General features: G+C 40.1%; 1 protein-coding gene across 6 annotated transcripts; it reads right to left on the reverse strand.

Moving 5' to 3' along the window:
• Positions 1–1,375: 1,375 nt before the first annotated feature.
• LOC139671399 (Y+L amino acid transporter 2-like) lies at positions 1,376–27,756 on the reverse strand. 6 transcript variants are annotated; one of them, XM_071554212.1, is made up of 13 exons: positions 27,662–27,756; positions 27,024–27,159; positions 22,102–22,253; positions 16,178–16,458; positions 15,498–16,015; positions 12,353–12,478; positions 8,961–9,105; positions 7,972–8,095; positions 7,138–7,241; positions 6,749–6,845; positions 5,304–5,453; positions 2,888–3,071; positions 1,376–2,176 (listed from the first exon to the last, which is right to left on the reverse strand). In XM_071554212.1, the coding sequence occupies exons 5-13, from the start codon at positions 15,997–15,999 to the stop codon at positions 2,085–2,087; spliced, it is 1,524 nt and encodes a 507-aa protein (XP_071410313.1). In that variant the 5' UTR covers positions 16,000–16,015; positions 16,178–16,458; positions 22,102–22,253; positions 27,024–27,159; positions 27,662–27,756; the 3' UTR covers positions 1,376–2,084. The 6 variants fall into 6 exon arrangements, with proteins under 6 accessions (XP_071410313.1, XP_071410316.1, XP_071410311.1 ...); XM_071554215.1 differs by lacking the exon at positions 16,178–16,458 and having other exon boundaries at positions 22,164–22,253; XM_071554210.1 differs by lacking the exon at positions 16,178–16,458.
• Positions 27,757–27,809: the final 53 nt, after the last annotated feature.

A 27,809-nucleotide genomic window follows, 5' to 3' on the forward strand; every position in this document is an offset into this window, starting at 1 on the left:
GTCTTGCTTTAGATATTTTGTATTATTTTTAAGGAGTGAAAAATCAACAAACATGTTAACATTTCTGAGATTCCAATGTCCATAGAGAATTTCAATAACTTTATTTGCATTTATAACCTTGCATGTGACTACTGCTTTCCTTCTGTCCAGAAAGAAAAGAAATTCCTGTGCAACACACCCAGAAAGTTAACAGACTGTAGTGCTTTGATCTTGACTGGATGCCAGGTGCCCCTCGAGCTGCTCTATCACTCTTCCTTCTCAGTTGGACACAGGAGAGAGAATAAGATGGAAAATGGTGGTTGAGATAAAGCAGTTTAGTGAAGCAAATGTGCACAAACAAAGAGGGAAAAAATAATTTTATTCTCTAGTTCCCATTGGTAAGCAATGTCCAGCCACTTCCCAGGAAGCAGGGCTTCAGCACATGTAGCAGTTGCTCCAGAAGGCAAACATTCAAAAAATGAATGCCTCCTCCCTCCTACTTCTTTTCTTAGCTTTTATATCTGAGCTGGCATCATACAATATGGAATATCCCTTTGGTCAGTTTGGATTGGCTGTCTTAGCTGTGTCCCCTCCCAGGATCCTGCCCACCCCCAGCCTCCTGATGTGGGGTGGAATGTTAAAGAAAACAGTGCTGATGCTGTGGGAGCACTTCTCAGCAGAGGACAACACACTGGTGTGTTATCAATGTGGTTCCAGCTACCAATACAAAGCACAGCACTTAGGGGGCCGCTGTGTGGAAAATGAACTCCATCTCAGCCAGATCAACACACACATTCATACAAAAACAGATTTTGGCAAAGAACAGATAACAAAAGAAGCTTCCCAGCTCAGAATTCTCTATGGAAATGGTCTTATGCCATTATTATACAATTATACAAGCGCTTATTATACAAGCTGTAATGTCTCCTATGTGTTACCACCTCAGATGTCATGTCAGGTGTCTCAAATCACTCAGAAACTTTGGTCCTCCACGGAAAAGCTTCAGAGGACGGCACAGTGCTCTCTTGGTGTGACACATGGCTCAGCATCAAGCATGACTTTAAACTCCATGGAGGCAAAGGTTGTCATGTTTAGTTTGGTACTTAGAGGGTTTGTACCTTGACACAGTTTGGAGCCACAGATCTGTTGCCCACCAGTGTTTTGTAAGAGATGGGGCAAAAATGCAATATTTACATACAATCAGAGTAGGATCACAGTGGTGCTATACTGTAACAGATGCATGAGTTGTGTGTGAGGAGTACATGGACATGTTCTGAGCTGAGCAAACTAAATTACACCCCAGGTCTTCTTTGCTCTTTGTGTATTGTGACACATAACTGATTTAAGTGCTCGAAAGCAGTGGCTTCCTAAAAGGAAAACAAGCATCTCTAATATCTCAATGTTTACCTTAATTAAGTGCATTTTTATTGTTCATACTTTGTATCAAAAGAAAACCTTGCTGAAGGGAAGCTGCCACAGCAAATGGCACTAAAATGCAAATAGAACGTTACATAGGAGCCCTATCAGCAAACACATGGTGTTGGAGATGCATGAAACTACAATCTTGCAAGTAACTTTACAGTGTGGGATAGGAATGAAGAGACATTGAAGTAGCAACAATTGCCTATTCTATTGCTCTTTCTCTGAGCAGAAAACAACAAAACATGGTAATTCTAGAAGCTACAGGAACTTGATTAAGATTAAACTACCCTAATTGGGGCTAATTGAAGAGGAACAACAAAACTCAAATTAGAAACAATGTAGGTCACATTCAAATATAAATACAGAAAGGAAGTATGACTTGCCAACGAGGATTACAAATGGTACTGCATATCAACAAACCATATTAGAGCTGGAGCACTTGGTTTTTAAGGTCTACGTTGCAAGGCTGATGGCTTTTTTTCCTGAACAACATTTTCTGTCTTCCATTTCAGAAGACTGAATTAGTCTAATTTGCTAATAAGGAAAACTTAACTGACATCAAACAAATGCACAGTGCAGTGATTAGTGCTTCAGCATGACTGAACACATGGGGAGAACTTCAGATGATAAAAATTGCTGCAGATGGGAGATGTTAGGGCCCAACTCTCAATGTTGAGGCAACTCTATTTACTCTTAGCTGCTGTAGGTTCCACATCTATGTCTAGGTCTGACAGAGCACAGTAGAAGAGCATCTGAACATACTTTGTTGTTGTAGCTGCAAAAGCAAAAATTAATGAGACAAAGTTATAGCATATCTTAGAGAAATATATGGATTTTAAGGATCTGAAAGCATTACACTGGTATTAGGAAAATCTTAAAACACCTTAATCAATTGAATTAAGCATGTTATAGATAGATAAAGTAGTACAGTATTTAAACTCAAAGTCTGGTTTAATCATACTTTCACCAACATTTTCATTGAATTGTCAGATTGATAGCTGAGTCCAAAGTAAATAAAAATATTAATGTTTAGCTTTTCAAAACTGCCTGAATTTGAGGAGTGGGAACTACCCTTCAAAACAATAATTAATTATGTCATTGTTTATGAAAATGCATGGACTTCTCTGACTTGGATGTTCTATGCCTTGGATAGAAAGTGAAGCTGTGGTGTCCCCATATTTCTGCCTTCCAGGGTGTTAAAAAGTATGCATTTAGTACTCACAATCCTAAATGGCTTTTACGAGGCAGCATATGGAAATGGCTCAACACCACAAATATCAGATGACCATATAACATCCATATATTGGACTAGCTTGTACAAGTATGAATGATTTTGTTTTCAAGACCATGTGATGAAGCAGATGACATGCCTCATACAGAAGCATAGCAAAGCCTAATACAGAAAAAGGATTTTAGGAAAAATTATTCTTTCTTTCTTCTGACCAACATTTTGTCACTGTGACTATGACAAGATGATCTTGCTTACCAGAGAGCCACTGTAGACATTTAGGTCGTTTTTCAACTGGCAGATAGACTCCCAAATAATATGCAGGAATGCCTGAGAGGGCAATACCAACGCCAATAAGGGAATTGATTGTGTCACTGTAGAGAGGAACTAAGACCAGGAAAAGGGAACATAAACAGTATACTATAGGGAAGAAGAGGCTAAGCTGTGGAGACAAAAAAAACCCAAAAAACATTTATTAAAAGATGCAGTAAGTACTCTGTTGCAAAAATGCCAGGCTTTGCAGATTAGACAAATCAATAATAAAAGTATGTACTGAATCTTTTGACTCATTACAGTCACCACAATTTGCTAAGTTCTGTGTACACTGCTGAGAGCCTCGTATTTGGTACACACTTGAGTATCTGACCATTTTATTTTTTTCAGGCCTGCACAAGCTCAGTTCCTTTACAATTAGGAAAAGATCAACCTTTGAAAGCAATAATTTCAAACTGAGTAGTGATGGATAGTTTTCCCTCTAAATTCAGATGTGAGTTTTTAAGTGTAATTTTGATTGGGAACTAACTCAGCAAGACTTCAGTTATCATCTTGATGCTATAGAACTAACGGACTGATTTACAACCATTTTGTGTGGGTACTTAACAAATACTACGCCACAAATAAGGAAAGTTGGGCCACAACGTTGCTAAGAGGACTGGAGCACCTTCCCTGTGAAGATAGGCTGAGAAAGTTGGGGATGTTCAGCCTGGAGAAGAGAAGGTTATTTAGAGACCTCACAGCAACCTTTCAATATCTGAAGGAGCCTCCAGGAAAGCCAGAGAGGGACTCTTTGTCAGGAAGTGTAGTGAAAGGACGAGGAGTAACGGCTACCAACTGAAAGAGGGGAAACTTAAGCTAGATACTAGGAAGAAACTCTTTACTGTGAGGCTGGTGAGACACTGGAACAGGTTGCCCAGGGAGGCTGTGGATGCCCCAACCCTGGCAGTGTTCAAAGCCAGGCTGGATATGGCCTTGAGCAACCTAGTGTAGTTGGAGGTGTCCCTGCCCATAGCAGGGGGCTGGGGCTGGGACTGGGTGATCTTTAAGGTCCCTTCTTACCCTTAACATTCTATAATTCTATGAAAGTTGTAATAATCTCTTTATGAATTTATTTTTCACTATCTTTTTTTCATTGTCTGAGGTACTGAACCTTCTTAAGAGTCCAGGAGTTGACATTTGAATACTAGCTGAAGCTCCTGAGAGTTTACTGGTATAAATACTTATTTTTCCTTATAAAGGTTAAAAATGCAAGCTGCTACATTTCGGAAAAGGAAAAAGTGTATGTGGAGTTGTGGTGTTAACTAAGCTGCCAAATGCTGACAGGAATTAAACAGTCATTATCTATAATTTCAGTGTAATCCTTAGTTTAGTAGAATCAGAAACAAAAGTGCCATAAGGCAGGATTTAATCTTTGTTTTCCATATATTTTGGGGGAGAGTTCAGAAATCAGTATGAACATGCTTCACAAAAATTTGGTCTGCTCTGGAAGACTGAAAACATTTCTAGCAGTAGGTCCTTTAGGATAATTTTTTTTTGAACCATTTTTAAAAAAAATTAATCAGGATGTTAAACTTCCATGGAAAAAAAGTGTTCATAAAAAAGATGCAGTTTAGGAAGAGAGTGACAAGGAAGAAATGTTTAGGTTGGGTGTTCATTGTAGTTCTCTTAATATTTACTGCAGAGTCAAAACACAGGTAATCGAGCCAACAAATGGGGGCCAGGTCATGATTTTGTGTGCCTGTGGGAAGCTGTGTATTTCCAAACTTCCTCCTGGACAATCATCGGATTAAAACTGAAAACTTTTAGACACACTTTGTTTCTTTGCAGTCTACCTCTCCTAACTGATAGTTAAATGCTCTTTTAAGTCAATTATTAAACTTGCATTTTACTGTCTATGACCACTATACAATGGGAGGAAGCAAATCAAAATATATTTGATTATTTAAGCTTTTGCGCTTCTCTGTGATCAGAATTGTGGACATTTATGGGCTTTGGAGGCATTTTGCTGAGTTTGTTAAATCATGTAATTTTGATCAGTATTAATCTCTCTGGAGCCTCCAGCACTAGCTCTGCTGAGGTCTACTGTTCTTCCAGGATGGACTAAGAACCCCAGACACTTATTTATTCCTTATTTATTTGAAGTAAAAATATTTATAAGTTTGAATGAAAGAAAAATAAATGGTAGATGTAATTTTAGCCTCACAACAAAAGTCTCAGAATGGATATTCTTGTGGAACACTCAAATGGGTTTTGCTCCATCATCTAGTATTTTGAAAGAATTTCTATAGCTTGTACCGTCTGTGACATAACTGGTAATGTTGTGGTTGTGGTATTAAAGATCACACAAACACATGCATTTGCTGGCTTTTAGGGCTTGCTTCCTCTCTTGTTTACTTACTTTGACAGGCCGTGGTCTATGCGGCTGAGTATATCTCAAATATATTAGTCCTCCAATAGACAGACCCACGAAGAGCCAGTAGTTGAAGCAGTAGTAATTAATGAGGAGAAAAACATCTTCCACAAGGAGATAAAGCAAAGTCATTAAGCCCTAGAGATAATACAAACAAATACTTTTTAATGTGAAAATAAAGGCAGAGTATTATAAACTGGCCTGTTTCCAACATATTTGCCTGGACTTAGGAACAGGTCCTTGCAAGAATGATGTACTGAAAACTTTAAGGAATCTGCAAATATGCTGTGTGAAACATGATGTAATCTCTTCATTAAACACAGCAGTGAGACTACCACATTTAGCTGAAGAGGTGTTGGGTCTGTGAAGTTATGTTTCAGCACCAGCAGGCAACTCTCCAAAGAAGGCCAGGTGAGGAGCCCCAGACACTGCTCTGGTATGGAGAAGGCTGGGAAGTTTTCAGTATGTAGAGGCTTCTTTTGCTGTTCTGGTTGGCTTCAGTTTGAAAGCAATTTTTAATTTACTTTCACTTTTGGAGGCTCCCACAATCCACTCATAAATTGAGACCTTTCAAGTAAATTCTGTTGCCTGCATGTATGCTATACTGCCTGCATGGAAAGACCTAAGCCACCAGGAGCTGAGCAGAAAAAACTTCCACTTTCCACATGAAAAATATGAATGGTGGTGTATTAAGAGAGTACAGCTCATCTTACTACTGCAAACAAAATTCCTGTGAGAAAAGTGTTCATAATGAAATAATAACTTTTAGTAAATTATTTGATGTCAAACAGGACCAATATGATAATCTATTCATAAATAATATGTAACACAGGGCAAAAGCAGACACAAAATAAAATACACACTCAAGTACATGGATTATTTATGAAAATAATTTGCACTAATTCTACAACTTTTGTTTCCTCCATTTTGTGTCACAAGACTCATTTTGTATAGTGACAGCAGGAAAAAGTCAATATGGCGATAGGCATCCAAAGGTAGAAATTTAATTTTAAATGCTTTGTCACTCCTGTTATAACTAGAGTCATAGAATATCAGCCTATGGCAGGGTCTGAAAGATGTTCCTGCCATATCCTCCTCCAGTGACACTGAAAGCTCACAGAAAGACTTCAACAGTTCCTGTCTATACCATTACATACTTAGCCATTCTCTGTTTTCTCAGTAGTGGTACTGTACTTCTCACTAATATTGTTTGAAGAGTGTATGAATGTGAATCAAGCCATTTCCTTTCCACTGAAAAAACCCGTATCAGACAAAATAACACCATGCCCCTCCCCTCAATGAGTTTTAGAAGTTGTGGGCATTTGTGGAAGATGTGTCCAGCACAGGAGAGGCCTGTGATTACACCAGGCTGAGGTGAGCTGTTTTGCCCCTGGGTCTGAACCCTGGCTGCTCGAGGCTGGGCTGTCACTTACATTGAAGAGGAGAGAAGGGACTGGTGTGAAGCATTTCACATGAATCAAACTCAGGCTGACAGGGAGGTGGCCCTCTCTGGCTCCAACATAAAAAAGCCTAAAAAACAAGTAAGAAGACTCAGTGAGACAGTGAGCCAAGGAACAGCTTGTTGCTTTCTGACAAAATGAAGAAATAATTCTTTTATTACTCTGTTGTAAATGCTGCTTTCATCTCAAGTGGCTTTTGTTTATCAAATGGTGCTGATCATGAGAAGACATGTCTGATTGTAACAGCTCCTCTATAATAAATGGACAACTTGTCATGGCAAAAAATAACTGGGTCACTCTTACCACGTAGTATTAAGTAGTATTTATTTTCAGTTATTTAAAAAAAATCTTGCATTTCATACCGAGATGCTGCAATAATTGATGAGTTTAAGCCACTATAGCAAGACATGGCCACTGCTATAGGAATTATCCACTTAGCATGACTAAGGATTTCACTGCCAAATGTCTGTAACAGAAGAAGAAAATAATAGTGAGATCCATTACATTAAGCATATAGACAGTCCTGAGAAACTCAAGAAAACACACCATCCCAAATGTAGTGTCATACCCCATGCTTTCTTATGACACCCAATAATGACTTGGGAAATTAGAATTTAGAAAAGCTGATCAGTATAAAAATAAAAATGGTAGATATATTAAAAAACATATAAAAAAAATTCTAAGCCTAAATCAAGTCAATGAGGGAAAAGATGATGTATTGGCTTTAATCTATTCTGAAGGATCCCAACTGTAGTAATCCATGAATTTCCATTTCACTTCTGTATAATACTGATAAGGTTTAAAAAAAGCATTTCAGTGAACATTTTTGTGTTGAAAATATTGCTGTGGTCCTGCAGCATTAAACATCATAGACTGTAAATTAGAATGACAACAAAAAACCCTGGTTCTTCAACCACCCAGACTTTTATAGCTCTTACTCTGTCTGATCCTGGCAAAAGCATCTTTCCAATGATGAACTGTTAAGAACATGATTTATGGAGTATATAAGCTGATTTTTCAAGAGCAGATTTATTGGATACATTCTTCAGATGCACCTTCCAATATACTGGTACTCTTATATGAAAAAAATGTTTTAACCAAAGCACCACCCTTCATCATGAAATTGCTTGCCAAGAAGAATGCTATCTGAGATTTTTCAGCAGTGTCTTTTGTTTCAGTTATTTTCCCCAACTTACCACAGCCACTGCATCACTTGCGAGGAGAGCTGACATGTCCAACACTACATAGTATGCTATATTAGTCAGCAAGTAAATAATAGCCACAATAGGCATTGAAATTGCAATAGAAAGAGGTAGATTTCTGCAGAAGGAAAATGGAAAAAAATTATTTCATGTTCTTTAAATTAAAAATACTTAAAATAGAAGATTGTTCCCAGATTCAAACATTTGTGAGTGGATACCTCCATCACAGCTTGTAATCCATCTTTTTGTAATCATGGGCTTACAAAAAAACATGCAGCCATGTGTGGAACAATTCCATAAGCAGCTTAGTTTGTTGCTTGTGGGTCTGTCACAAGTTTTAGAGAAAAAAAATGCACATTCATGTAAATTTAATATACTGTCTTTCATATGAAGCAATTTAAGAGAGCACTTAAAACAATGCCATTTATATGCACGCTTCGGTATTTTTTGATTGTGGCATTTTTTCCTGACTTGTAACCTATGCATGTCCTAAGACCAGGTGGACTGTATCACTTTGAGTAGCTGATGCACACAACTCCCACAGGGCTGACATCCCGACAGAGGGGAGGAGATGGTATTTGCCCAGAAACAGTAATGCTGAAGATCCCCAAAGTATTCCCAGTTCCAGGGAAAAATCTTCCCTTAGTTTGCTAGCAAAAGTACCCAAAGGAACTAACTGGAAAGAAATTGGGAATTTTAGAGGGCTACATGGACCCATAGTTTTGCCTGCTTTCAGCAGGGATTTGTTTTCCCCATTTAAAAATTCTAGTCGAAGTGTAAGGTGTAAAATATATGCAGATAAGTGATTTATTAGTGCAATATAACTGATGACTGAGCACAATAATCAGAAAGAGTTCTCATTCCTTTGTTTGAAAAGAATAAGGATTTTGCAGAGAAAATAGTCTGACTAATTTCCAGTCAGAAATAAGTAGAGAGTGGCTTGCCCTGCCACCACCTCAGATTCAAAGGAAAAGCACGTTTACCTTTTAGGGTTCTGCATTTCCTCAGTGACGTAGTTGAGAGTGTCCCATCCCGAGTATGAGAACAGGGCAGAGTAGAAAGCCAAGGCAATCATCCCTGGGTTTGTTGCTGAGCCCTCGAATGGAGCTCTCAGGTTTTCCATTTCCCCTGTACAAATGGCAGGCACCAATTGTGTGTTACGTTTCAAGGATCACAACTTAGGGTGCATCAGGAACGCATCACCAGCTGGTCAAGGGAGGCAATTGTTCCTCTCTGCTCTGCACTGCTGCAGCCTTACCATGATATTGTGTGCAGTTTTGGGCACAAGATTAGAAAGATATTAAGCCATTAAAGAGTGTCCAAAGAAGGGCAATGAAGATGGTGAAGGGCCTTGAGGGGGAGCCGTATGAGTAGTGGCTGAGAGCACTTTGTCTGTTCAGCCTGGATAGGAGGAGACTGAGGAGGGAGTTACTCATTGCAGTTACAACTTCCTTCTGAGGGGAAGAAGAGGGAGAAGCACCGATCTCTTTTCTGTAGTGACCAGTGACAGGACCTGAGGGAATGGCAACAGGCTGTGTCAGGTTTAGGCTAGATATCAGGAAAAGGTTTTTCACCCAGAGGGTGGCTGGGCACTGGGACAGGCTCCCCAGGGAAGGGGTCACAGCAGTAAGCCTGACAGAGTTCAAGAAGCATTTGGATGATACTCTCATGCACATGGTGTGACTCTTGGGATGGTCCTGTGCAGGGCTAAGAGTCATACTCGATGATCCCTGTGGGTCTTTTCTAACTCAGCACATTCTGTGATTCTCTCATACACTGAAAGTCTCAGCCAACCAAAAGGAAATAAACTCCCACTGCATCCAGGGTTTATTACTGTATCTAAAAGTGAGCAGCTTTCAATTTTAATTGACCAACAGGAGAGTTTCTGTCAGATATTCAGAGAACTACACTTGTACAGGGAGACAACAGAACAAATTTTCCCATATTTGTTATTTGGATGACTTGTGTAATTCTACCAGAATTCATGAGTTTTCATCTCCTGGCATTCCTGCCAAGCCTTCTGAAGGAGGGAACCATACTGAGGGCATGCAGTACCCTGTCAGCCAGACACAAGTACTTTGGAAACCAAATTTCAGTTCCTGAATCTGTCTCATATTTCTCTCTAATATTAGTACTTTTGTTTTCACCGGATGAATTAGAGACTACTGGAGTGGGACCTCCTGGAGGCATGGATCTAAGTGGGATGCCCTGCCCCACAGAGGTGTTCCCCAGAATTAAGAGATGAGAATTAAAACAACTTTCCTGTCAAAATTCTCTTCTAGTTTAGCACAGTTGGTTGAGATGACAACCTGCAGAATGCTGCAAAATAGATGGAATGTTAATGAAACTGTGTGAGCCTTCACAGCCAGTCTGAAAAAGGGAGGAAAGGACTTAAAGAGTTTGCAGAAGGAAAGTTGGCTACCTAATGCAAATGGAAGTGGGTTAAGTATTAAGGAAGATACAAATATGCTGAAAACTAAATTTGAAAAGAAAATAAGGCCTTTGCTGTAAAATAAAAGCAGTTCACGCTGTGGTTAAACTACGGAGTTCATAGATCCCACAAAAGAAATTCAGCCCTTGAAGTGCAGTCACTGACAGGAGGCTGTTTGAACCACAGAAGAGAAGCTATGAGATGTAAGTGCACTTTGGGGAAGAAAATGGTTGGAGGGGAAAAGCCCAAGAAAAATAAGCTGGGTTTGTTTTGTTTTTTTTTTTTCCTGTTTTTGTTTCTGGGTTTTTTTTTTAGTTTTACAAGAGGCAGCTCATATTCAAAATTAGATACATTGTGAGTCTTTTAACTCAAAAGGTGTATCCAGGCACATCAGAAGGAATTCAACATGGCTAAAACATCATAATTGTTCTTTTCATGATACCATTTGAGTTTCAAAGTCATTGACCTGATCATAGCTTCCTCCAGAAGTCTACATCACTCCTCCTTCCATTCCTTCCTGTATTTAAGTGCTCAGTTCTGCTTAAACAAAGCAGAGATGAGACCTTTACTACCACTAAAAGCTCTCAGCATTTCGTGTTCCTCACAAGCATGTTTCCATTCCACTTTCACCCTCCCTGACCCCTCAAAGCAATGCAGATGAAACAAAGTGGGCTATACGGATGTGGGACCAGAGGAAGCAGCGCCTGTGCCAAACAGCACACCACAGAAGGCTGGAAATTTTGAAGGAGGTGATTTGAGAACAGTGGCAAGGCTGATATAGAGGTGACATCACAGACTCATATGTTCGTAAAACTGCAGCAGTTTTATGAGGGGAACTACTCCTTCACACAACTGTGGCCCTTAGGCAGTGCTTTTCCTCATCTTCATGTTCCTGCCCTTAGGACTGGGTTCAGTTGTTTTGATTTCTTTAGACTTGAACCAACCAGTGATAATTGACATGCACAGATCATGATTAAACAAAAAAGCTTTCTTAAAGTCTGGTGTAGCTTTACAGTGACAGCAACAGCAGCCAAGCAAAGGTCAGCAAACGGAAAAGCAAGAACGCTCTTAGGTTTATAAGCTCGTTTAGCAGGAGAAAAAGAATTCCAAAACCAAGGAGGGGAAATGATCTTTATTTCAACTGAATAAAGACACAGTGGCTATACAATTTAAGAATGTCAAGTGAAATGAAAATGAAGAAACCTTAGTAACCTAAGCAGCAGAGTTAGAATTTGAAGAGACTTCACTTTATCTAAGGCCCACATTAATAAAATCTAATCTATTGTCATACGCAAAGATCAGAGGTAGCACTGGAATAGACTACTCTCCAGCTTTTCAGTGTGTTCAGTTTAGTCCATTTATTGCTGATAGGAGCTGGCTCATCTGTCCTGTGATGCCTTACATTAATACAATACCACAGTGATTTACAGAACTGCACTATTACAGCCTTCTCCCTTGCTGAACAACCATGCCCTCCCACAAATCCCACCAATGATTTCCCCCCTCCCTGATCCTCTCCCTCTGGCAGTGTGTTCTGGGGCAGGGCTGTGTGTGGGGCACGGGAGGAGTATCATGGTAGGGGAAACATGAGGAGCAATGCAAATTCTGCTGTGCTGCTCTGTCATAGCACAGGTAGCCATGTACGAGTCAGAGACACTGAGGCTGACTTTAAACTAGTTAGCAGTAGAGTGATGTTTATTCAGCTGCTATTTGCTATTCAGACCAAGTCCTGTGTTGATTTTCTGCCAATGGACATAAGAATAATTAATCTCTTATTGCATAAAAAGCCATAAAATTCCCCTGGTCTTTCTATGGCAGACTTTTTTTTCCAGAATAAACAACGTTTCATATGTAAGTCCCAGGGTATCTGATATCCTTGCATGGATTTTGAAATTAGTATATGGTTCATTTCATAAAATTTAAATAAATGCAAATTATTCTTACCTTTACCAATTTTGTAGAGACCAACAGATATCACCAAGATAAGAGCCATAACTTTTGCATATGTGAAAACATCTTGTACACGGGTTCCCCACTTCACATTAACACAATTAATAAATGTTAAGGAACCTACAGAGAAAAAGAATATGCATGAAAAGAGCACTGGATGTTCTACATCATTGAAGTTATATATTAAATCCATCCTTGCAGATATCACCCCTCTTTCAAGGAGTAAAATTGACTCAAATTTCAGCCCCCTTTAGGACCACCTAAATTTATTAAGAGGAAATAGCAGATATAAAATTTACACAATGGTTTTATAAAGGATACTGTCTTCTTGACAGTAAGACAAAACACATTAGTTTTTCAATTTTAGGACTACCACCTGCTCCTTTTAAATAATATTTAAATAATATTTAAATAATATTTACATTTTATTGAAGTCAACAGAGTTGCTTACATGCAATAGGTAAAATTTCTTTATATCTTTACAAAGTTGTCCATGCTGATTCAAGCTCTAGTCTAGGTACAGAATAAGGACAGCTTCTGCACAAAAACGTTTGGATGCTGTGTTCAAGATCCTGAATCAAGCCAGGCTCAATTGTTACTCATGGCTTAGAAGCTACACCATTCACACTTTGGCCCTGAGTCTGAAAATTGCACAAGTACCTATTTATGGAGTCCTTTCAAGTCCCAGTTTAGGAAGAATGTAATAGAAATAACAAAGTAGTTAGTTTCAGAGAGTAGGTAGGATCAACTTGTTTTTCTTCTCTCCTTCTGCCATATTCTTTGCAGTCATTTTTGTCACTCAGCTGACACATATCCAGCCAGGGGCTGAGCCATGTGTCCACTTATTCTCATTCTAGCACACACATGTGGCATCATGGGCAACTTCTCTCTCTTGCACTCCCATGATTCAAAACAGAGAGAGATGAGGAAAGGTAAGGACATGCTTTGGTATCAGGTATGAAGCCCAGCTACCAGAGAAGTAAGCAGAACAAATGTGGCATAGGTGAACAGAATGCTCCTAAGCATGGATCAGAGTGGCCTATTTCTTTTCTAGAAGTCTTGTTTGTCTTTGCTTCTGTTTCCTTGACTTGGTTATGACGTACACTTCAGTTTTGAAAGGAAAAAAAATGGTTTTGTAATCCTCAAAACTAAAATAATTTAGAAATAATTCTATATAGTAAGGACAATAGCATCCAACCACAGATGCTCAAAGAACTTCTTGCCTTCATTTTCACAAATGAATCTGCATATTTGACAGTGTCCTATCAGCTGTCAAAGTAATAATAGATCTATTTACAGCACGAGGACCTGATTTGGACCCCCTATTTGTTGCTAGTAATATATCAATATTGAGCAATGGGAAAAGAATTTTGTCTTTATTCTGTTATTAAAAAGCTTAGTAGGTTATATAGTGATAACTCATGCCTGTCATGTTTGACTATGCTTTTAAACATGTCTGTATAGTATGACTTCTGAAAACCTTGCTCTAATAAAGTATGGAGAGGAAGAGGAGTTGCCCTCTACATCAAGAAATGAATAGTGTGTGAAGAGCTGTCTCTGAAGAACAGCCACAAACAGGTTGAGAGCTTAAGGGTAAGAATCAGAGACTGAGATAACAAAGGGAACCTTTTGGCTGGTGCCTACTACAGGCCTCCTGCCAGACCAAGGCGAGCCTCCCAGAGAAGCCTTCTTGCTCCAACCACAGGAGGCATCGTATCCTGCTGGGGAACTTCAACCACCTTGACATCTGCTGGGAAAGCAGCAACGAGCTGTAGGCAATCCAGGAGACTCTTGGAATGCATTGAGGAAACTTCCTAAGCCAGGTACCAGATAGCCCTACCAGAGGGGATGTGATCCTGGATCTCATGGTCATCAATGTAAGTGAGCTAATTGGGGACATCAAGATTGGAGGCAGCTTGGCCTGCAGTGATCATTCATTGGTGGAGTTTGCAGTCCTGAGGGATATGGGTCAGGTGAAGACTTAAATCAGGACCCTGAATTTTAGGAAAGCAAACATCCAGGTCTTCAAGGACTTAGTCAATAGGGCCCCACTGGGAAACAGTCCTCCTGAAAAAGAGAGCAGAACAGAGATGGCAGCTCTTTAAGAATACTTTCCAAAGAGTGCAAGAGCTCTCACTCCCAAAGTGTAAGAAGTCAGGCAAGGAAGGCAAGAGACCAGAATGGCTGAGTCAAAACCTGTTGGTCAAACTAAAGGGCAAGAAGGAAATGTACAGACAATTGAAACTGGCCAGGTATACTGGGAACAATACAGGGACACTGCCTGGTCATGTAGGGACAGGGGTCAGGATGGCCAAGGTGAAGCTGGAGCTGAACTTGGCAAGGGGTGTAAAGAATAGTAAGAAGGGCTTCTACAGGTATGTCAGCCACAAAAGGAAGGTCAAATAAAGTGTGCCCCTCCTCACGTACACAACTGGTAAATTGGTAACAATGGACAAGGAGAAGACTGAGGTACTCAATAACTATTTTTGCCTCAATCTTCCATGGCAGCCTATCTTCCTACACCTTTCCAGTGGATGGACTGCAAGCTAAGGACTTAGGAAATGAAGTCCCTTAACACTATTAGAGTCTAAGATCAGATGCATGATCACCTGAGGAATCTGAACACACATAAGTCAGTTCAGAAATCAGAGGCACCAGAGAGTCCACAGTAGATTCACATAAAGACTACAGAAAGAATAAGGAAAATGATGTCAGCATTTGAAGGCTACTCATAAGCGTTAGGGTTTCATGAGGAGAACACAGAACACCAGGGAAAGAACTTTTAATCTAATAAATAACTTGCTTTGCTGTGCAAGTGGAGAATTTCAGCTGATTAAGTCATTTGGAACAGCGTTAGTTGCTTTTTAGACTGAGTGGCCATGATGGTCCCAAGTTATATCATAAAGCCTTTTTCAGAGGTGAACTTCTATGCACCACACTGATGAAAGTCAGGAATACAGGGAAAACATCTTTTCAGAATTATCAGTATACATTATATTATCTTAAATTAAAACTACTTATCCTTTTTGAAAGCTTTTTGAACCGTACAATTTAAAACCATGTTTAAAATTGCATGCTATAGCACAGCTTCAAAGAAACTCATACTATAGCTTGAGAAATCCAAGGTAACTTTACTTACATATACATGCAGCTGCAATCAACCTGACTGCATCATATGGTGGCTCACAATGAGGAAAAATTGGTTGAACAATATAGTTAGCAAATGTGATTGCTATCACAGCCTGAGTTGTTGGTTCAATAATTAGCAAGGAAGACCAGAGTCTGATGAAAGCCACAAAGGCACCAAATGCTTCCAGGATGTAGGCATAACTGCCTCCAGATTTCACAATGGATGTCCCCAGTTCAACGTAACACAAAGCTCCAAATAGTGAAAACAATCCACCAAGTGCCCAGATGACCAGCGAGAGTCCATAGGAAGCACTGTACATTAAAACACCTTTGGGTGATACAAATATCCCAGAGCCAATCATATTCCCTACAATTAAAGAAACTCCATTTAGTAAAGTGATTTCTTTTTTCATCTGCATTTTTTCACTCATCTCTGCCATATTGTCCATTTCAGCTTTTCCATTCTTAGTTCTGGACATTTTATCGCAGCATATTTTCCAAGGGGCTGGCATCTTCAAATCACATTACCTGAAAACAAGAGGAGAGAACATATTCTGTAATGCACATGACATCACAGGTACAGATAATTAGCACACAAGGCATAAACAATACCAACTATTTTGCCTGCTTTTATCTTGCAGTTCAGGAAACACACACTATTGAATTTTCTTAACTTTCACTGTTCCATACCTTTTTAATGGATAAATGTGAGGCCACTGTCCTTGGTTATAGGTCCACAAGCTTTTGTTAACTCTCAGTTCACTTTTATTACTTGTCTTCAATTGTAATTCCATATTATGTTTTTGAAGATATTTCAGGGAGAAAGGAGACACTGTATCCCTGTAAACATGTTCCAATACAGCTGGAGTGTCCTCTACAGGAATAGTCTCAGTTAAAAAGGAAACCTCAAGGATAGTGAGGAATCCTTCTGGACTAGGAAGGGGGCCGCCCTCTTCTCAAGCCAGCACAACCTTTGAAATTGAGACACTTTAATCAGAAAATGTAGAAAGGAGGATAATAGTTCTTTACTACAAATATATAAATATATATATATATATATATATATATATATATATATATATAACCAAACCGAAGAACAGAACAAACAGCAACACAGTAACCAAAACTTCCAAACAAATCCAGTCCCATTTCTGCCCCTTCGGAGCAGTTGTATTTAGAGCCACCAGGCGACGCTGTCGGGCTCCGGAAAGGGAAGAACGGGAGGAGCCGCCGGTTCCGAAGCTGCCGTGGGAATGGCTGGAACCTTTCTGGTGCGTGCACCAAGGACCTGCTCACTGTCTTTTGTCCGAAAAACTGGGGGGGGTGGACTTGTTAGAAACATCTGCAGAGGGTGCTGGTCCCTCAATGAGTCCGTAGCAAATCCAGGCAGTGGTGATTGCCCTCCCAAGAGAACAGCATAGGACACGCAGAGTTGGGGGGATGAGCCAGGACCCCTCCCAGTGCTGCTGCCAGCCCAGCAAGCAGGAACTGCACCCCCAAGCAGATGCAGAACAAAGGTGCAGTGCACCGGCAAAAAATGAGCATTGGGAAACCACACTCTGACAACTGGAAAATTGGTAACAATGGACAAGGAGAAGACTGACGTACTCAACTATTTTTGCCTCAATCTTCCATGGCAGCCTATCTTCCTACACCTTTCCAGTGGATGGACTGCAAGGTAAGGACATAGGGAACGAAGTCCCTCCCACTATTAGAGTCTAAGATCAGATGCATGATCACCTGAGGAATCTGAACACACATAAGTCAGCTCAGAAATCAGAGGCACCAGAGAGTCCACAGCAGATTCACATGAAGACTACAGTAAGAATAAGGAAAGTGATGTCAGCATTTGAAAGCTACTCATAAGCTTTAGAGTTTCACGAGGAGAACACAGAACACCAGGGAAAGAACTTTTAATCTAATAAATAACTTGCTTTGCTGTGCAAGTGGAGAATTTCAGCTGATTAAGTCATTTGGAACAGGGTTAGTTGCTTTTTAGACTGAGTGGCCATGATGGTCCCAAGTTATATCATAAAGCCTTTTTCAGAGGTGAACTTCCTATGCACCACACTGATGAAAGTCAGGAATACAGAGAAAACATCTTTTCAGAGTGAAGTCCTTCCCCCCAGCCATCACGTTGGAATGCAAAGCTCCTAGCTATCCCTTTGTTTAGGCTTTAGAGAATTAGCTGGCTCCTGGAGCAGGTAGTGACAGAGATGGGTTTCAACAATCCACCTCATTCTGGCTCCCAAACCTCACACTTCTGTGTTGGCAAAGGACAAAGAAAGAAACACAAAATCCCAAACAAGCAAGAACGAATCCATAAAATATTTTGAAACTATAATAAATACCTCTTCCTAAATTTTGCCCTCATCCCAGAAAGAACTTGATTTCATTATTATTTGTTTCATCAAATCACATCCACTTGAAACTATCTGCCAAGGTACAAAAGAGAAAAAACAGAAAAAAATACTCAAAACCTGTATTGTCACAAGATAAATGTTAATGTGAAGATAAAGAAAAGAGTTTTAGCTGCTCCTAGAGAAGAGATTGCTGCTGCAGTGAATAGTGTAGCTTGTTTAGTTATTAACCTCACTTGACTTCTCAGTAGAAGCCACAAGCATGCATAGGGATTGAGTTTTGAACACCCTGTCCCTGGAACACTTCTGTATAAGAGAGTCCAACAAAACATCACTGTAAAAGCATCCCACTTTGGTGCTCAAAGGGCAAGATCCAAGTATTCTGGGAGCTGGGAAAAATTACCTTCCTGCATAGCTGCATCGATGAGTCGGCCTTGTGCACACACTGCACTACTCTGGGTCTGAGGTCCTCAGGGATGAGGACGCTGGGACTGCAGTGACGGTCTCAGTTCTTGGGGTCCTGCTAACTCATAATGATGCTTAGAACAATGGCTAATTTTTGGTGCCTGTTTCAACAGAAGTTTGTTTCTTCTTCCCTTCTCCTCTGAGTAGAACAAAGCTCATCGATGCAATACTAGCAAAATCCATTTTATTACAAATGCTTAAAACTTACATTTACACATTACGTTTGATTCACAAATTTGTATTTTTAAAGTGTGGGTCAATGGCCAGTTTAAAACAACCTGCCCTCCCCAAACTCCCTAAAAGGTTTGCTTTCCTTTGTAAAGTATGTCTCTTTTAGCAGCCCAGAATATAATTCTATGTGTTCTTTTCTAGGTTTTGTGATAAACTCAGTTTTCTAACTGATCAAATAATAAATGAGGCATGATGAGTATTAAGTATTAAAAGCTGCCAAACTTTTTTCAAAGATTAAATGTTTTTCTCATCCTAATGGCACTTTAACTGCAGGAACACTGTGGGAACACTGGAATAAAGTTAAATATTAACTCTTGCCATAAGTGGTCAAGCATTCCTGCAGTCTCCCATGATTTTGCTGACCTCCACCTCGTACACAGGTGACTCCTCTTCTCACTTTGTCCCTCTATGAATAAAAAACAAAATCCTGGTTTGCAGGGAGGAATTTCAAGTGTCCAATACACCAGTCATGTATCTTCCTTAAAATTCCTGATAAGCATTCCCAGTTTCCTTCTCCCCAGGTAATGTCAATGTGGAGCTATGCAAGTAGTGATCAAACACAATGGATATCAGTTTTCCTGAAATGAAGTCTCACTGATAAGTAAGATAAAATTATTTTCTTGTAAAAAAGAGGATACATCAAGTAACTGGTAGATTGTCGCTAGTACATGTAATTTGTACATGGTATTAAACCTGAACTTTGATGTCTAGTCCCTGGTAGCTAAAGGGAATTTGAGCACTTAAACTGGCAATGCTACTAAAGTCTAGTATCACTTTTCTGATCTGCAGCTTTCATGACAGCACAAAGGTAAAGATTAAATTTTTTTCTTAAGTAACATAGTGTTTTGCATATTTTTCTGTTATCTCTGGTGCTAACAAAAGATTATTTCAGATTTCTAAAAATGGGTAACCAGAGCGCTGTAGGAAAATATTTATTTCATAAATAAGTGACTGTGGATGAAACAATTTCAAAATTCTGCACTTTGAGAGATGTCACATTAGCAAAACCTTTAATCAGACCCTGAATTAAGTCCACAAATAAGTATAACCTAAGAATCAAAGGATAAGAGATTCAGTGTTCATAAGAAAATGTGTATCTTCACTTTAATTAAGTCATCTCCAATTTTAGATAAACAAGGTTTGACTGGAGCAAGACTAATGCTAGGCTAGGACAAGTCCTCATGTTAGGCTAGGACTAGCATGAAATCATTACTTCAGTCCTAGGTTAGGATTCAGCCAAGTCTTCATGCTCTTAGGAAAATTAGCAGAATATAGGAAAGAGTCTCCTGTACAGATCTTCTTGTATAATAACAAAAAGAATAATAATTTTTTGTCAAATGTGTGAAGAATTTACTGTCATTACATCCCGGCAGTGATGAAAACATATGGGGGATATGGCCAATGTCTGTTGCCATAGTCAAACTCTTTATCTCATTTATAGCTTCTGCTATCTTGTTCTTACTGAACCTGGCCTGCAGTCCTACCTCACTGTCATCACTGTCACTTCATCCTTATGGCATCATCTGCCCTTTCTGGGACCATCGCAGAACCAATTAAATTCATAGAATCAATTATCTTGGAAAAGACCTTTGAGATCATTGAGTCTAACCTATAAGAGAGCAGCAGATTGTTAACTAGACCATGGCACTAAGTGCCACATCGAATCTTTCCTTAACCACTGCTGCTTCTGCCTCACACTGGTGCCAAAAAGCTTAAGCTGAGAAGCTTAGCTGTTCAAGAATGCTTCAGTAGCTCTTCTCTATCACTTGGGCATTTGTAGGCCACATTTTGAGGATGCACATAATCCAGGTGAGAGCCAGTAAAAGCTATATTCTGGGAGAGCTTTGCTGGGGACAACCATCAGAGCTGTAACAAGTTGACTTCTTACAAAGGGGTGACCATTTTCAGGTGTAAAATCCTCTATGATAATAGTTAACAAATTCTTATTGTCAATCTTCTAGCATTCAGAGTTGCTTTCTGAGAACAGAAATATTTATGCAGTAATTAAAAAACAGAGGTTCTTTTCATTTTGCTTTAATGTGGTTGAATATTTAAAGGCTAACCCTACTGTGATAGTAAAACTTTAAGGCATCAAAAATGTAAGTACAGGTGTTTTAGTAGCTCTTCATTATGAAGGCTGAAGAGCAATTCATAAAACTTTCTGACGTGAAAGAAGGTCCCTGCTCTTTTGGTCCCCATAGTCTGTGAAAAGCAGAAAGAGCTATTGTTCTCTGGAAATCTGAGACTCTGAGAGGCATCAACGTGCCAAAGTGCTTCAGAGGCTGCCGCAGGCTAAATGAAACAGCTGCAAACACTTGTCTCTGCTTTGTTTCAGCAAGTGATCTCTGTTACAAAACTTCAGAACCCTGTTTTCACGCAGGTCCTGCATTTTCTTAGGGGCTCCCTCAACAAATGGAGGGAAATTTTTCTCTCAGAGAAAAAGCACAATGCCTTGAGAGCACAGACAGGCCTAATGGCCCTACACCTTTTGCGCTTTTATGTTTTACCTCCCAGCTGTACGTGCAAAGAGCAACAGAAAGGAACTTGTAGACTGACACATGAGAAGTTAAAGAAAACAGTTAATACCATGTACAGGTAATTCTCAATAGGTAATTTCTTGATCCTGTCACTGCCAAAAGTCATACAGAAAAGTGAAGGAAGAAGGGACAGCTTGATAGTAGTTGAAAAGCCAGAGCTGAAATCAAAGACAGTTCTTTCATTAAGTACTGCAGGGCTGGTTTGGCAGGGCAGGATTTTCTGACACTTCCATTCTTCAGGGGTCTACAGCCTCATGAGTGATTGCCTCCTTCTTAAGGGGCTAATTAACCTTTGCCAAATGAGTCAGCAAGGCTTGGTCAGGGGTTATGGAGGTGCTTACGAACTTCCATAGGAACTTACAGTCTTATAAAGCAGTCTTATGAACTGCTTCATAGACTTCCAGAGGGACTGAGGTGCCTCTATTTGCTAGAACATTTTGAAATTCCCAGCTTCTAATTCAAGAAATATTCGTAAATCAATGTGTTTCTCAGAGATCAAATATTATTGCCTTCAGCAGATTCCCTTGGCTTAACTTGCCAAATCAGAAAGACTTTCAGAGAGGAGAGACTAGCAAAGAGTGGTAGCTAAATGAAAATCATAGGTATTATTTAATTTCAAACAACCTAATATTTTTCTGTGTTTTTTAAAATATATTTTAAGTTTAATCTATCTATTGCTAAATACTTATCACCTCAATTATTTTTCTTACCTTTAAAATTATAGATCTTTAGCTTTTGTAGTAATTTATGACATGATGCATGAGCCACAAAACAGGCTGATCTGGTGTTAAGATCTTATTTTAAATAAAAAAGCTTTAAAATATCTAGGAATAAAATAAGCAAGGAAAGAAATTACTTACCCAATGTATTCAGCTTTGTCTTTTGAAAAATTATGTTGCCCTGTGTGATGTACTGTTGCAAACTATGGTATACAGCACAATATACACTGAAACAAGTAGACATCCAGAAAACAAAGTCTTTTGGGCAGAGCAAAAAAGTTAATGAATGCAAGAGCACTAACCTGAGATTTTTGTTTTCCATGAGGAACAAGGCCAGTAGTAAGGCAAAAAAAAATGTGCTCACATGCCAAAGGGCATCTGATCCAGCAGGTCAAGAGTCTTAAGTCAGTGGAGTTGAGGCACCAGATAACAGGACTTCATCCGACCGGATTGACTAAGTCACGAAGGAAAGAGAAATAATTATGTCCCTTCAATGAGTCCCAGTAGTCCAATAAGAAAACAAGCAGGAGCACATCGTGTTGCACATTCCATTCTGTTACCCATGGTGAGCAAAGGAATAATAAAAACAACATAAATCTTTCTGTCATAAGCCAGTGCTCCTTCAGTTTCTTCCCTTTAAAGTAACATCTTGTACAAACATGCTTTTTGTGATAGACCAGACAGGTATACAGTTTACACAGAAATGGCTGTGCTGTCTTAAAATCCTATTCAAAGCAGGTGTATGACAATTACTTTGAATAAACAGCTTTCAAGCTACTTTGTCTATAAAGGATGAGAGCTCTTTAAGTCTGCCAGAGAAGATTGCACAACTCCAGTTGTGTGCAAATCTATGGTTATGTACATTACAGTGAGAATTATTCTGGCTACAGGATTGTTTTATAGGGATGTTCTTCATTGCTGGAAGAACAGAGGGGCTGAGTGCCATGTTCCTTAACTGAGACCTCTGTCATCTTAAAATCTTTTTCTTCTGCCAGAGCAATGTTAACGAACTATAGCCTAAATACCAGAATGTGTATTTTCAAGAATGTATAATTACTTTCACTTGAAAATTTGAACTTGAGTTTGTCATATTTCTGATTTTGGGCACCAAACTAGTCTTCTGATTGTATGTTATGCTGGGGGGGGGCTCTCCTATCATACTACCATTATACTGCCTATATATTCCCCTCCTGAGCCAGCCTCAGCCCTTTAATTCTGTAGAAGCTGCATGTTGGAACATGAAACACAATGTTTTCTTCATTAATGCATGCCATATTACTATGGGTCTGACCCTTGTGGTTATGTCCTACTGGATATTTGCCACAGATTTACGGGAACAACACAAAAATCAGCATTGAGCAATCATAAAGCATGAACTGTGCATGAAAAACTTGAACATTTCTTCTGTGAACACAAGATCTAGTTCCTTTGCCAAAGAAGATTGCATTTAATCTTGTGTTTTAAGTAAGCAGGATGGATAACGTAGAGATGTGACTAACTTTGTAACAAGTTTTTTTTACTCTCTTTTACAAGAACTTCTGCAGCAAGGCTTCTCCTGTACCAATTTACTGCTAATAGCAATTCCTCTGTGTGTTATAGTTACATATGCAGACACATTTGCTTTTGGAGCAACAAACTAAGGTATGTATGCCTGAATAATCCTGTGACACTTTCTGGTTTCTTGCCCACAATTCCATTACTGCTTAGGAAGGCATTTCATAGTCTGCACTGGAAACTACTTCAATGATACTTCAGTCTTACCATTGCCCAGCTGCAGGAAACAGCTCAGCTACACTCTGCCAAGTCCTCTTCTTCCTCCTGTTCCTTACCTCTGCCCCCTGTGACTTAGTGCTCAGCCACCGCTGGCTTCTGCATTCCTCATTGTCCTGGTTCAGCAACTGAGACCACTGTGTATGACCAAAGCTGTGTATTCTCCACCCTCTATGTAATCTCTCATGAACTGCTAACAATAGACCATTTGCAGCAGCTACTCAGAGCACACCTGACCCCTCAGGGTGTAAGGTGGGTGTTAAAGAGGCTGGGAGATAAGAGCTGTGATAACTCCCATCCAGGGAGTCGTTAGCACCTTCACACCCAGCCTGAGGGGGTGTGTCTGCTAAGGGGCCATAAATGATTCCAAAAATACCCCATGACTCACAGTCAGCTCACCCATTGTGGAACTCCCTGCACTGGGGAAGATACTGGGTGCTCCCACCTGAACCTGAGGGTATATAATCTTGGGGATTTGGGACTTCTGGTACCACTCATTAAATCCTGAGGAGGACCAGAACCTCGACAGGAGGAGACCACTACTCTTGACCAGACTGCGACTGTCATCTGCACCAACAGATTTTGCACTTCCTTCTACTTTGGACTCAGGGTAACCATGGGGGATCTCAACACAGGGGCTAATGAACACCACTGTGTTTGTGCCCCAGAGTGCTGGGTTATACTTCTGGATTTTATGGGTTAAAACCAGTTTCTCTTTGTGCATTTATTGTAATATTGTTATTAAATCGTAACTCTGATTATAATCTCTTTTGTGTTGAGTTCATTTCTCCTGCTGGTTTACCTTTAAACCAGCACACTCATCTACAACAGACACATTTAGGCTTAATCTGGGTTGTAAGCACACTACCAAACAGCATTTGCCATTAGGTGCAAGAGTGTGAATGACAAAGGCCACCATTTGTGTCATCTTGGTAAAATCAGATCTTTACTTACTTTGCCATGAAACTGATGCATGACAGAACACAGCTCACAGACCATATCAAGAACCTTCTACCAACTATATTAACTCCAGGTATGGGAGCGGAACATGAGGAACAGCCACTCTGAAGTGACTAGGTGCTAAAGTGGCATATGAAATCTAGTGCTAACACATGCAAAATAATATGTGTAGTCCTATCTTTCTATTTTCCCCCTTGTGCATGTAAAAACATTTCTACATGTATTTTTGTACATTTCTACATGTACACTGAGCTTTTTCAGTGAAAATCTTTTATTATCAGTCTGAAACATCAGCAGCACTTTTCCTTGGAGTGAAAAAGCTGAAAAAACTGTTAGGAATTCCTATGAAAAAGTGATGAGTATACAAAATACTGCTAAAACAACTGTAAAACAACAGAAGTGTCAGACTTTGGCTCATGTTGATTCATATGTCTGTCACCTCCACACATCCTTCTCCCACTATGTGTTGATCAGGTACAGAACCTTCACCACCCTTTCCCCATGCCTATTCCAAAGCATTCTCCTTATGCCTTCATCTGTATCCCTCAAGTCTCAATTCTGCTGCCTCTTCTCCCATTTCACTCAAGGAAATCTGTGTATACCTAACACATTGGACAGTGCAGGTTTATATTTTCCAAAGAGGTGGTGTTCAATGCCTGTACCCTGGAAACACTCAAGGTCAGACTGGACAGGATTCTGAGCAACCTCATCTAATTGAAGATGTCCCTGATCATGGCAGAAGTGTTGGACTAGGTGACCTTTAGAGGTCCCTTACAGTCTGAACTACTCTGTTATTCTGCCCCCTTATGGAGGGAGGCTCAGAGTCAAAGAAAAGAAGAGGGAGATTGGACAGTTTTTCTATTGAGTGGTCTCAGGGTTTCCTTGTAAGGCTGACTTTGGCTAGAACATTCATAGCCTTACAGATGTGGGCATATGCAGGACAGGGGCTAGAAAATTACTTTTCCTGCAGCTGTGTCACCTCTAGGGGATGGCACACAAAGAGGAGCCGTCCACAGGGACTGCAGCAGCAAGTCACAAATATCTGACTCCATAGGCCATAATTATCATTATAATTAAGTGACTCTAAGCTAGTTCATACCACCAAGGAAGAGTCAGCAGGGAGACTTCAGAAAGCAGCAGGATGCTCTTTTTCCTCACCCAGGTGTCTTACAATAGGTCCTCATCTTTATGTCTAACATTTCCTCTCTACTATGAAAAACTGGAGGATGGGCAACTACCACAGTTGTCTTGGCAGCACCTGGCACAGCTTTGGAATCTACCCAATTTGTTGCCCAGGGCTCTCCCACTCATCCACAAGGCTCCTGAGTCAGCGCAGCTCACAGGCTCTGGCAGAAAAGCTGTAGCAGGATCACTGGCAGGCTGCAGAAGAGAGAGGTGAGTGACTACAAATAGGCTGCAGAAGCACTGAGAAGGTCCAAGAGCACAAATCACAAATTCAGATCAATCTGCCAGCCTGTGCACAGCATGTAGAGTGAGGAAGGATGGCACCTTCCTGTGACTGAGTTATGTTCCAAGGCAGAAGTTGCTTTCAATGAAATGGGAAAGCATATCCCCAGAAGGTGCATATCCCCAGATGAGACATCAGATGCCATCTGGTAGGCCAAGGCTTTTTACACATAGCAGGACTGCTTTTACCTTCTTACATGTAGTTTATAATAACAAATTAGAAAGTTTGCAAATCATGCAGACCCTATTGCAAGAAGAAGATACCATCTTAAAGACATACCCCTAGTGAAGCCTCTGTTCTCGTAGTCACTAAAACCACAATTCAGGAAAACTTTTAATAAATGATGAATTTTGGACACCTATCTAAGAAATGCTACTTTTCCCCTTGCATGACAACTCTTTCCTTAGGTGCCACTAGTAAAGTAAAAAATGTGGCTTAAAGTGTGATGTGTAGTGAAATACAGTTCTGGCACCAAACACCCACTGGCATGTCTGACAGCTTTCCTTAGAGCCTCTCCCTGCTAGACACTGTTAGTGCTGCTCTAGAAAAAGCATTGCATTTCATTGCACCATGATCCTAGTATCAGCCATCTAGTTTGAATTTTACAGCCTCCAGAGAGAAGCAGGATAGAAGGTAAATTCACAGTTTGTGTCAGAAACTTACTGTATTAAAAAGAATTTTAAACCACTCCTTTTCTATGCAATAAACTCTACATGATATTCTTGTGATTCAGTTCACAAAATGAAGACCGTGAAAAAAGTAAGCAGCTGGCAACTAGTAATGACCACACCGAAGCTTGAATCACTGAGAAATGGGGCAGATCTCATCTATTGCATAGGTTTTGCAATAGCCATCACCATATTTTACACAGTATTAGCAAAAATTGAATTTATTAGTGCTCGCAAAAATAATCTGCCTTTACTGTATTCTCACAAATTAAGTCCAGTATTTTTTTACTGGTTTTGAAGTCACCTAAATAAAGTTACTACGCCTTTATGAAATGAGCTGAAAGAAAATACCACCTACCTTTTCCCTCAGGTGTCCCCATTTGTGCCTCAACCTGTTAGCACCATCTTTCAGATAAAAAACGATGGCAGAGATGTTGTCCAGAGAAGGTTAAGGCAGGTCCTGGCAGGAGAGACCCACGCATATCACTTCCAGCCTGGCAGGGGAAAGCACTGCGTGATTATTCCTTGTACAGACCCAACTACAGCTCATTATGTGTATACTAAAAATAAAATCGAATTAGTCGTTTGCTCCAGCAACATGAGAGATGAGAAGTATTTGTGGCAGATGACAAGGGAGGTATTAACCAAGGAAATGTAAAAGCGGTATTAACTGAGTGTTACGGGTTTAAACCCTTTGATGAATTTCCTCCACACCAACAGAGTTTTGAAGGAAAAAAAGCAGCAAGTCTTTTCTGCTACGGAGAGATAAACATCAAGGTTCAATTGTCTCTCTAGCTTAGAGATAAATGACTCTCTTATTGAAAAGCTAATAGCCTCGCATACCAATTGGATCACCCCAAGGGAGCGCTCTGGGGAAGAAAGAGACAAATAAAGCACTGGCAGTTTTGACTTGCAGCTGCTTTTTTCCCTGCTCGGGGACCGGGGCTGCCGCACCGCCAGGAGTGCTGCCTGTGTTGTCTCTCATGAACGGCGTACCCAGGTCAGTATGGAGCGGAGTTTCTACGTGCACCCCCCGGCCTGTGCTCGCTGCTGGCAGGAGGGTCCCAGCTTTACCGCGCTGACTCAGACCTCAGTGCCTGCCCACGCCGAAGCCAGCCGCGGACAGGGGGAGCTCGTGGAAAGC

Source organism: Pithys albifrons, chromosome 4, assembly GCF_047495875.1.
Source record: "Pithys albifrons albifrons isolate INPA30051 chromosome 4, PitAlb_v1, whole genome shotgun sequence".
NCBI lineage: Eukaryota > Metazoa > Chordata > Aves > Passeriformes > Thamnophilidae > Pithys > Pithys albifrons.